This window comes from Adiantum capillus-veneris, chromosome 21 (assembly GCF_014529385.1).
Source record: "Adiantum capillus-veneris isolate H3 chromosome 21, ASM1452938v2, whole genome shotgun sequence".
NCBI lineage: Eukaryota > Viridiplantae > Streptophyta > Polypodiopsida > Polypodiales > Pteridaceae > Adiantum > Adiantum capillus-veneris.
This window is the reverse complement of record NC_140951.1, coordinates 9931946-9944513: the sequence shown is the minus strand read 5'-3', so window position 1 is coordinate 9944513 and position 12568 is coordinate 9931946. Positions and strand designations below refer to the sequence as shown.

General features: G+C 43.0%; 1 protein-coding gene across 1 annotated transcript in view; it reads left to right on the top strand.

Moving 5' to 3' along the window:
- Positions 1-12568, top strand: part of LOC147430531 (uncharacterized) — a 56766-nt gene that overhangs the window by 13897 nt on the left and 30301 nt on the right. Inside the window, exons 5-6 of the mRNA XM_086493148.1 lie at positions 203-314; positions 398-464. Of these exons, the coding sequence (XP_086349274.1) occupies positions 203-314; positions 398-464 (179 nt within the window). The remainder of the gene's footprint in view (positions 1-202; positions 315-397; positions 465-12568) is intronic.

Here is a 12568-nt window from a genome sequence, read left to right as displayed (position 1 = left end):
GCCTGATTAGAATGATCACTTGTTTCTTTCACGGATAGCACTTCTTTCCAGCTGTTAACAAGGCCAAGAATTTGCAGCATAGTTTTTGATGTACAATTGGTTGCATTTTCTCTTGTAAATATTGTTTTAAACATATTCCCAATTTGATGTTCTAAGGGGAATGCCCCCTTAGATTTTCTCACCATGCTTGTGGTTTTTGTAGGTTGTGGATGCAAGAACTTGCTTATCACAATCAGATAGAGAGGATGACAAACCTCTTGTAGTAGTTGCTAATGAAAAAGGCTTGGAAACTTGTAGTCAATTTCTTGTGAAAGGTATTTTGTGAGGTAATTCATACAATCAGGCAGGATGGAAATGGTTAGGCTCTAATTCTTTTAAATTTTCGTCCTATTTGTAGGTTTAGAGGTGTACTCTGAGGAATTGGTCCTGCAAGGAGTTGTCACACAGGCTTTGGACTTCTCAAGGTTTGTTTTCCTCAAAGCTAACTTTTTTTTGTCATTCTCTTCTTTTGTAAGTGCAAAAAACATTAAGTTTTTAATGCATCAAGGGGTTTGCAAGCGTGTTTTAGTTTCCACAAAAAAAATTTGAGTGTCGCTAATCTCATTTGAAATGACCGCTGCCCTGTCATCACAATAGGCCCCAACATGAGAAGGTCAGTGGCATCCACTTTATAAAAGCCCAAGGGGTTTTAAGTCAACCTAACATATTCAGAGATAAGATAATTTTTTGCTGATTTTTTGTTTGAGCATACCTACTAAGGAAGTGGAACATAAAATTTTCTAATTAGATGTATGTGCACATATGTGCTCTTATAGACATGTGCATCCAAATAAACAATTATCGATACATGTTACTCAGTTTTCAAGTTTTATATGTGTATTTATATCTAAATAATGTTGTATAAGAAATGCTTAAAGATATTAAAATGTGATGCGATGTGTGTAGGAAAGAAATATTAACGTCTTCTGGAGCCCGAACTCGGTCTATGATACAGATCAATATACAACTATGGTATCTCCTTTCGTCATCCGAAACAACAATCATAATGACGAAATGATAAAAGTGAAACTAAAGCTAGGGGTAACCGACTAGAATATACAATACAGGGTTCTTGCCGGATTCATCTACGTATATGTTTTAGTCATACTAGCGGACATGGAGATTTCACAACGTGAAGTTTTTGTCCAAGTTGCGACCAATTGATATTGTGGAAATCTTGCTATTCTTAGTGGTGCATATGCCTTGTTGGGAGCACTAGTTCTACACCCACTATTGGGGGATGTTGTAGCATTTGGTCAATACTATGCATGATGAAGCTGATGGTTATACTGTCTTATGGGTGACTACCATGAGTGTATAGCTGCACTTTCCATCATAAGTGAATTTGGGCTCTTCCTAGATTCATCTAGGCGTATATATATACAATAGAGGGTAATGTAGTGTAATATAGAGGAGGATGTAGCTTTATGACTAGGGGCTGAGAATGCAAGCTATATGCGTTGGGTGTACAAGCGTAGTTATAGGATTGGACACTCCAAGCGAGAAATCAATAGCAACACATGAACAAAAACTGCAAAATTACTGAACTTGAAGAGAGAGAGAGAGATTTGATTTGATTTGGTATTAACGTCCGCGGGTGGCTAGAAATGACCCATGGGACCTCAAAGTGATGCATAGTCTCCCCTCACGGGGGTGTATGGTGTGTGTTGTTCTCTTTTTGTGTTCCTATGAGTGTCTTTTGATGCTCAAGTATGCGGGTGAGGTATGTTCTGAGAGCTGTAGGGGAGGGGTCTGTCTTGGATAATAGATCCGCAAAGGTAGAACAACCGCTTAGGAGTGGTTGAAAATTAGCCCAGATGTGAGCGTATTCTGGGCATTCCAATGTCACATGTGCTTCATCTTCGGGAGCTTGCATTGTGCATGATGTGCATATCCGTTTAGAAGCATCAATTCTCAGCCAGCCCTTTGTTTCTATTTTGAGCATATGTGACCTTGTGCGCATCAAAGAAATGGCTCTTCGTGCCATGTGGGGCATGGGTGTTCGTATGTGGGCCTGGGCTTCCATTGGGTTTGTGCTATAGCCTGCCCAATACTTTGTGTTGACATGCTTGCAATAGTATTCAAATTTCAAGCGGTGTTGCGTTGTCTTTCACTTGCTGTGGAGGCTATTTAGTAATGCAATGTCAAAATTCAGCATGTGTTCTCCCTCCTTGCCCTCCTCAATAAGCATGTCCACATATGCCTCTACATTCCATTTAGCGAACCATTTCTTAATGTCCTGTATGAGGCTCGATGACAAAAATTTGCTTTTCTTTGTCTTTTGTGGCGCACATCCCGTTTCCCATGCAATGCGGGGGATTCAAGTAGTAGGCATCACTTTGACCTTCATGATATACGTGTACATTCTTTGCAATGCTTTCATTTCTAGTGGTCTCTTGCCTGTCTCCAAGAGTAGCACGGAGTATGGTGTCGTCTTTTTGACCCCCATGTGTCTACATAGAAACTTTTTCTGAATTTTTTCAATTTCATTCCATGTGTGGGCTGAAATGCTTGCTCTCCAGATTTCCACTCCGTAGAGGATAGCTTGCACCACGCTTGTCTCAAAAATGGTCGCTTTTATCTCCCATCTTTTGTGTGCACATGTTTTCAAATTGATACTACTTGGCATGGCCGATGTCAATTCTATTATGTGCGCATTGTCCCCAAGCATAGTTCCACGGAATGTCAATCCCCAAGTACTTGAAACTGTTGACTTTCTCAATTTGTTTCCCTTGATACATGAGGGGGGGGTGGATATCCATCTTACGAGTCTTTACAATCATGAACTTTGTTTTGTCTACATTGATTGATAGACCCACATTTTCACAAAAAGCATGTAAAGCATCGACCAATTTCTGTAGAGCTGTAATGTCATGGGCGAAAAGAGCCACATCGTCTGCATAGATGAGCATGAGAAGTGTAAGCATCTTGATGGCTGGTTCATCCCCTTCTAGTTGAGGGAGGAAGCTTTCTATTTGATCAATGCACAGTCCAAAAAGAGTAGGGGAGAGAGGGCATCCTTGTTTGACTCCCATGTTGCTTGAGAAAGCTTTGGACAGCCCTTCGTGCGTTTTTAGTTGACATATGACTTTGTCATAGAGATGTGCTACCGCACTCCTGAGATGCATCGGTACTTCTATGCATTCCATCCTTTTCCATATACCCATTCTCGGTACTGTGTCAAAGGCTTTGGTGAAATCTACAAAGCAACAATATAATGTTTTTCCTTTTAGCCGACTCTCTTCCATTAATACCCTAAGTGAAACAAGGTGATCAACGGTGCTATGTTTTGGTCGGAAACCTGCTTGTTCTTTTGCTCATTTTCCATTTGTCTCCGCCCATGTGCTTATGCTTTGTTCTAAGATGCTTCCCAAAAGCTTTGCCATGCAAGATCCTACCATAATGGTACGGTAGTTGGTAGGCTGATTTACATCCCCTTTTTTGTAAAGTGCTTTGATCTAATTTTTTTGCCAATCCTCGGGTAGCCCTTGAACAATGGCTTGGTTTAGCATTCTATGTATCCACTCTCTGGCTCTCATACCTGACCATTTAAGCATTTCTGAGTTCAAGTGTAGTATGTCCGGAGCTTTTCCATTTGCAAGTTTCAGTATGTCTTTTTTAACCGTTTCAAAATCAAAGTGGTCTTGGGCATGGAGATCGGTTTGCATGTGTGGCATTTCTTCCGCATTATTATGTACATATAGTTGTTCCACATACATGTACATGTCATCTGGGCTTATGTCCCCCATAATATCATGTCTTCGTCCTTTTATTTTCAGCCATTCTTTTTTGGGATTTTTCTTGAAGTTGGCTATGGCTTGTGTCTCCGTGCGTAGCTCATAGTTTCTTCTTTTCCGCCTCTTGAGATTTGTGTAGTCTTTTGATAGAGTTTCCCATTCCGTGTTCGTCGTTGACAGTGCCCGCAATTGTTTTTTTACATACTTACACTCTTCATCAAACCATGGGTTCTGCGGTAGCCCTTTAACATGATTTCCTCGCCGATGCGGTTTTCCCATTGTTTGTTCCACGACGTCACATAGAGCTTGTTTGAAAATTGGCCATGCTTGTTCAATGTGTGATGGCATGGGTATATGAGCAAGTGCAATTTCTAGATGTTCTGCATACATTCTTTTCTTGTCCACTTGCATTTTGTATGTCCATGATCGGGCATGGGGCTGTTTTTGTGCTTTTTGAGTGGGAACTTGTAGCCATACATGGATTGGGGTGTGGTCCGAATTGGGTGACCTCTTCCCAATTGTAAAATTACTTACAATATGGGATGCCTCATATGCAATCAATACATAATCAATAACACTCATGCCTTTGTTGGCCGTGCAGCATGTGCATTCTCTTGATTTTTCCATTGACGGCGATTAGTTGTAAGGATGTCATCATACTGAGCAATGCAATACCTTGCGGGTTTGTAATGAGATCTTTCGAACATCTCTCCCATGTGGGATCTAGTATCTCATTATGTTCAAGCATCGGAGGTGTCATGAGATCCACCATTTGCATTTGCGCATGTGCTATGCGAGCATTCATGTCCCCAATAAGCATAATCATCCCTTCTTGTGCATAGGCATGGATATTGGCATACAGATCCTCAAAAGGGTAATTCTTCTCTACATTGAAGGCACCATAGAATGGTGACTCTCTATGGGGGATGTAGCACTCGGCAATGAACATAGGTTTAGGTTTTGTGTCAAACTTGATCCATATGTACCGGTTATGAGCATGTGTCTTGCAAATTGTGATCATTTTTCTGAGTTCCTCTCGGTATATCACTGCGACTCCTTGTCCCCTCATTTTTGTACATGGCATCCGTAGGGAGTGTGTGACATATCCTTCAATGTGTGGTATTCTACATGCATCGTGCTCCCATGTTTCCAATAAAAAGAGAATGTCGGCTTGTGGTAGGACTTCCGTTAATCCTTCTCCTTTATGCCACGGGAAGCCTCTGCAATTCCAACTTGTCACGTGTAGTTCCGTGAACCCATGGGTCTCGCATTGTCATTTTGTTTCCTCTTTTTCCCCTTTCGTGTCCGCGAGAGAGAGAGAGAGAGAGAGAGAGAGAGAGAGAGAGAGAGAGAGAGAGAGAGAGAGAGAGAGAGAGAGAGAGATGAAATGCTATATTTAACGTCTTCAAAAGGCCAAATTGACCTATGAGACAAAACTTAGACAATCTTGGTGGATCTAATACAATGTCTTGGTACAAACATAAAAATGAAGTAAAGTGAAAAATAAAAATCATCATCGATGCCCAAGGATGCCTGGCATCCTCGGGATATCCGAGAAATTTTTGCATTGGTCCCTGAAGAGCTCCTTTAATGTCTGCCTCTGTAAATAGTCGTACTAGGCGTCTCCCATGTCGTGCTAGAATAGTCCTAATTCTTTGATGAAGCCTCCATCGATGTCGTGGTCGCCCTCATAGACATGGGCATGTAGCTCAGTGGCTCTATCTACTAATATACCTCTGGTATAAGTGGGCTCCGAAGTTTGTTGTGAAGCATGCTCATGTGGCTGCCGAGTCCTTGCTCTGAAGAAGTCATTGATCTCCCTCTGTGAATGTCTCCCACTACCTGGTCTCCTCTGGAGACTCTCCCTGTGTCTGCGCATCTCTAGCAAAAACAAACCGAGGCATCTTTGATCCTAATATCTCATGAACCAAAGCCCTCTCTCAATAGACAATGAAAGCGGCCTCGTATGTCACAATATACCGGACAATGACGAATGTGATGTAACTCTGTCTCTAGCTCCATATGATACAACCGGCATATCCTGGCCTCTGTTAGTACTCTCCTAAATCTGCCAGTCTCAATCCCTAGTTGATGCGATGATGTGCGCATCTGACCAATAGCACATCGTATCCCATAGGATAAATGAGTGTCCATATAGGCCGGTCTGATCACATATCCATCCTCTGTTAGTTGGAGAAGATGCTCTCTATAGAAAGCCATCTTCGTGCCCAACTTCTGTATCCGTTGTATCCATGTGCTCTTAAATACAAACAACCATTGTAAATCAAAAGAAACTACTCAAAGGGAGACTGGTGATGAAGAAACCAGATAAAGCATTACCTTATGCGTTCCCAATGACAATGTATAAAAAAAACTAGACTAACCTGGATACCATCACACAAGGGTGTGCTATGGCTATCCCCAATAAGGCTAGAACACCATCAATAATTCCATAGGCTAGATGATGGAAGCCTAGGCATCCATTTCCAGCTCAAAAGTGAACAAGCTTCAAGCAACTTGAAGTGAGCTAACACTTGGCCAATCCCATATCATTGACATGCAATTCTCTCAACATTTCCTCTGAGGTATAGTAGAAAGTTGTCTGAGACTCGCCTGTCTTGGCATTAAAGTCTCCTAGAAGAATGACATCTCCATCCCTAGAGAACTCCCATATGTCCTCATCCAATATCATGTAGGGTGACTGCCCCTTGGGCGATGCATAATGCGATGTGCTGGGGACAAAATAGCATATTGCAATGGAGAGTGGCCTCCATGTCTCCGCTCTCACTCTGACCCACATATATCTGGCCTACTCATCTCTCCAAACAATACGAATGAGGGGCTAAAGCTCCTCCTTGAAAAGGACCGCCACACTTCCTGATGCCACACCTCCTGACCCACGTCCTCTATGCGTTGATCTCACATCCTGCCTACAAGTAGTCTCCCAATGGTATCCCGTTACTCTAGGAAATGTGCCACCTAGAGTCTGATGCGTCTCCGAGTAAAAACTAATGTCCCTTCCCTTAAGCTATCCTTAAATGCGCCTACAGCCAAGGGTTTCCACAACACCCCCATCCGCTAGAAAACACACTTAAAACTGCACACCTCTACGTACAGATCACCATCTGCACGCATACCAACACGCGCACGCTTCGCACAATCGATAGATAGCATACCACCCCAATTCTGCCTGTTTCTAGCAATCTCACAAAACACACCTCTCTTCTTTATTTCTCACACACACAAGCGACATGGGGGGCACACACCACTCACACACTAGCACCATACACCTTGGAGCAGAGCAAAGACGAGAAGGGGAGAAAGGGGGAAGAAATGGCACAAAATTCAGCTATGGTAAGCTCCAATTTCGACAAAATCACCATCTACAAACACCATGAAACTCGACTACAATCCGGCTTCGTCGACACGGCCTCGACGAGCGCAAAGAAACTCCTCTGGCAGCATTCTTCCTTGTGGAGCTCTCCTCGTTGAGAGCTCGGAAGTCTCCTCCTGTGGGTGCCCTCGTTGGCCCCAAGCTTCTCTTTTTTTTTTAAACTACAAAAAAATTGGCTCTTAAGGGCGTGTGCAACCCCACTCTATTTTGGGTCGACCACTCTTCTTTTTTAGTTTCCTTTGCATGTGCACCGCTGCTATTCTCGGCAACTTGGGCTCCAAGTCTCATGGGAGGACCCCCCTTGGTGTTGTCACGACAGCGTGACATTGCCTAGGGGTGCCCCCTCTTCAACTAAAATTTTATGGCCCTTTAAGCATCGCAGGAATTGTTGCTAAATTGGCTTTATCTTACAGAAAATAATTCTAAATGAATTATTGGATTTACAAGTGAGAGGGTTTTCTCGCTTGGAACACCAAGGAAAAAATAATTCTAAATGAATTATTGGAATTTTAAGTGAGAGGGTTTTTCTCACTGGAGACATCCGAGTACAGAGTATTCCTAGTGTGTCATTTAAAGTAATGACGGGAACACTGAGAACGGGAATATCTATAAGGCCACCAGGAACGGGTACTTCTGATGCGTCACATCAGATGGGTGACAGGGAGGATCGGAAAGAAGTATCCGACCATCTGGGAACGGACATCTCTGATGCGTCATAGGATGGGTGACATAGAGCATCGTGAAGGAGATTGTACCGTAAGTTCGGTAGGAAAGGACTAGGTGATGGGTATTCCTGATGCGTCACAAGGTGGGTGACGGGTGCATCGGAAAGGGAATATCCATAGTCGGGAGGAAATTCCGAACTGTGTTAGAATTGTGCACAAGGAAAAGCAAGCACTTGAATGAAGATGGGTTCAGAGGAAACTTTGAGGAAAAACAAATGCTTTATGAGAAAACGGGATTGCTTTTCGGGAAAGCAGATGCTTTCCTGCGAGGAAGTCCATGTCTGCATTGCAACTGTGCATGTGATTGCATCCAGGGACGCCTGGGAAGTGCTGTGAAAGCGTTGTTTTTAACTTATAAGGTTTTATTGAGTTTTTGGGCAGGTTCAGACTATTTTTAAAATACGCCGGCCGCCCACTTAATAAGTGGGCAGCCATCTGATAAATAAGGCAACAGATCAGCCAGCGTTTTCTCTCTCTCTTTTTCTGGCAGAACAGAAAAAATGAAAAAAAAAAAAAAAAAACCGGCCGCGATCTCGATGCGAGCAGCTATTCGTGCCCGTGGCTAGGAGCTATAAAAGCATCACATGCCCTCACTCAGAGAGGAGGACCAATCTTTGCAAGGAGGAGATGCTGTTGCAGATTTCAGCCGTAAAGAAGACGTTGCCGGTGATGCCCATGGCTGCCCCAAGTGTACCAGATGTCGCCAAGACCCAGTGCGCGAGTTTCCTCCCGAAGAAGTGCCTATGAAGCGTGTTTCCATCGCGACAAGTTGCTGTTTTTCTCTGTTTTCAGCCCATAAACGTCGTAGACGGGGCTGATTTACGAGAAGGAACCCGAGAACACACCTCTTTTGTGTGTAGGATTGGAAGAGAGGATTTTCTATGGAGAGATCTCTTCCGAGGAATTGCTTTTCGAGAATCGAGTTGCGTTTCGAGCGTCGAGACTTTGAAGGTAACGATTTTCATGTTCTGATCTTTGAGTATTTGATTGCAGGTGTACTTTCTCTTTGTGAGGGAGTAGGAGCAGAGGAAGGCATGAGCCTCTGCAGGAGAAAAGCGCTCTGAGGAACTAGAGCCAGATCAGCCCAAGGGTTTCGTACCTGAGTTTGGGAAGTAGATCCACGGATCGGAGAGAGGTAGTCTCTCAAGTTGTGATCCGGGAGTTGGGATTCCCAAGTAAGGACTTCGTGTCCGGGAAAGCAGAGTTGTTCTGTGGGAAGAGGCCTCTGGAAAGAGAGTTGGAAAAGAGTTGCAGGGATGCCATGCCCTGAGTTTGGAAGGTGAGATCCAGAGGCGAGAACCTTGATTCTCGAGGAATTGGAATAAGGAACGGAAGTTCCTTGGAATAGGGTTTTGCCCTAGGAATCGGAAGCTGAGGCTTCCGGGAACCATCAAGTCTTATTCTAGAACGAACGTGGTAATACGTTCGGTTCAAGTGCTTGTATAGACTTCTCCTCAGTAATAAAGATACTATTACGGGGGGGGGACCAGCCCATCTTCTGGTCCCCAGTACTGTGTCGATCTTCTCACTCTCTATCTCTCTCTCTCTATCTATTTCTCTCTATATCCTTTGGCTTCAGTACTAAGTGATAAAGTCTATTTATCAGAATGTATTTTATATTGTTATGCGCTCCTGTTTGTGACAGTGGTATCAGAGCATGGTCTCCTCTCTTTCTCTGTAAAGGAGGACGACTCTGGGAAGATACGGGAAGAAGCCATGACAAGCCAAGAGAGAAGTAAGCAGGCGGAAACCTAAGTCCTGTAGGAAAAGCTCGCAGAGTTGGATTTTTTTTTTTCTCTGCAAGAAGTCGACACAAGACTTGGGATTCTCTGAGAAGGCGACAAGAGCATGATGCTCAAGAACCTAGAGAATCCAAGGAGCGGAATGCTCAAGATCCTTCAAAATTCAGAAAATATCCATAAACATCAATCCAAAACCATAGCCATGAAATCCCATCATTTAGGGAAGGATATGAAGGAGGTCTCTAGACCTAGGAACACTCCGGTCAAGTTTGATACTTGTGACGGAAGAGAAGATGTTCCGAAAGCTACCGCTTTAATTCGACAGTTTGAAGTTGCCTTTGCAAATGGCAATTTCTCAGAAGCGTCGAAGGTGAGGCATGTGACTAAACACCTCAAGGGGGATTGCAAGTACTTGGTGGTATACCAAAGCTCTGCAAGGAACTTACAACAAGACTTGGATTCAATTCAAGGCTGAATGTTTTGACAAATTTTTTTTCCTCTATGCTTTGAAGAAGGTATCCAAGAAGATTGGGATCGGTTTGCCCAATAGGAACACGAGTGAGTCAAAGCAAGTAGTGGTTCACTCTTGCCAAGGTAGCTCTATTCTTGATCCTCTCTGAGGAAGGAAAGATGAACAAATTTAACGAAGGACTTTTGCCCGAATTTGTAAACCCATCTGCAAGATACTTTGCAGCAGATGGTGGAGTCAGCAATAAAAGCTGAAAGTGTACACCTTGATGTACATAGAATACAATCCCCGCAGTGGGACGAGAACCATTGAACCGAGAAACAACGAATTTTTGTTACCTCTCCTCGAAGGATACGTTGCTATCCGGAGAAAGTTTGGAGTAAGGGAATTCAATCTAACTCCTGAGTTTTTTGAATAGAAGACCCTCAAACTTCAAGTGAGAGGGCAGGTCTGATCAAAGTTACGTCTTTGAGAAAGTTACAAAGCGCGTTTTCTTTTTCACACGAGGATTGCATAAGTCTAGCCAAGACTGATCACTCTTGAGTGCTTATGAGAGTAGGGTTGAGTCAGAACATTGTTTTATACGATGAACTACTTTGCTTAACCATCCGGAAGGTCCATAATTGATCTGGTATCCTGTAATTCTCCAACAAATTACCTGCTATTGCGGGTAGGAAATTATGAAGGAACCATTCTGAGTTTTCAAGCAAAGAAAAGCTTTCATGAAGCTTGAGTACTCTTTAAGCCCACACTCCCTACCCGGTAAGGGAAGATATGGTAGTGCTTTTTGCACAAGTGAATGAACACTCTCTTTACGAGGGAAGGAACAAGCGACGACTACGGCCTGTGCTTGAGGAATCCAAGGATTAAAATCCTAGATTATTTGATGAGCGGGTTTTGCTCTAAGATCGAGCCAAGTGATCATCAAGTTGAGCGTCTTCGCTCTAAGGATCTTACAAAGGGAAGGTAATTTCCCAGGTTCACCGAAACTTTAACATAGCTTAAGAATTATGTACACTTTTGAGTACATGGATAACACACGAAGATGTAGACCTATGCCAAGGAACTGGACGAGAGTTTGTTTTACTCTCTTGGGCGCCTTTTTGCGCGCAAGGATATTCTGACACGAGAATCTCTATTTGAGATGTGTTTGGTAGAAGGAATTTGAGTTTCTCTACGGAGAAGAGGTTTTCCGATGGTCGTTGATCATTGAGTACGCTATGTGCCTTTACCATTACAGTAGCAACTTTTGGTTGCGGTATATGTTTCTCCATGAGCAGATCAAGTAGCATTTACACGCTGCTGAAATAAATTCGAATTATTATGTTCGTAAGAATATAGTTCGCCAACCGTTTCAAAATGGTAAGAATTACATATGGGAGAACATCCCTGAGAATCAAAGAGGGTTCGCTCTATTGTGAACCGGGTTTGAACGTACGTTCAGAAAATGCTATGACTAGAATCCTATCTGCCTGAGATTTTGCAAATCGTCATTGATGCTCGCAAGGTGAATCATTTTTTATGATTTTGTAAGGAAGAGACGCTAATGGGCGTTGGGAAATCACTGCTGGTGGTAATAACTCGCAGGAGGAAAAGATTGGAAGGAAGTGCCGCCGTGCACAAAGAATCTTCGGATTGGAATTGTCCGCCTACGTTGAGTGACGGCCCGAAACAAGAACCTTCTTTAAGGTGATCGCAAACTTTGTTTGTGAAAGAAAGACATCGAGCTTAATGCTCTATGACTTTAGCATTCCCTATGTGGGAGGACACAAGAGGTTTAATACCCTCTAGACTAACAGCGCAGGATTATGCACAAGGACAGATACCTAGATTGGTTTCTAGGAGGATTACTCTTTTCGGATTGAGAAGGTGGAATTGAGTTAACAGACTCTGGAATGAGGAAACTTCCGGTCTGTTGGAAAGACATGAATGACGAGTTCTTCCACGGCTCGTAAGTTTGATGATTGGTGAAGGATATCCTCAAGAGGAAGGACATGAATCGGTAAGCTAAGTATTGAATTATTAAATTTTTGAATTTTTGTTTAATTTAATTTTTAAGTTCTCTTTTGAGAAGGACTAGCTCAACTCACCATTGAGCAAGATTTGGAATATTTCCGGTTTCTCCCCGGTAGTTCAGTTGGACCTCTACAGTTGAGGACAACTGTTTATAAGTGAGAGGGATGTTGCTAATTTGGCTTTATCTTACAGAAAAATAATTCTAAATGAATTATTGGATTTATAAGTGAGAGGGTTTTCTCGCTTGGAACACCAAGGAAAAAATAATTCTAAATGAATTATTGGAATTTTAAGTGAGAGGGTTTTTCTCACTGGAGACATCCGAGTACAGAGTATTCCTAGTGCGTCATTTAAAGTAATGACGGGAACACTGAGAACGGGAATATCTGTAAGGCCACCAGGAACGGGTACTTCTGATGCGTCACATCGGATGGGTGACAGGGAGC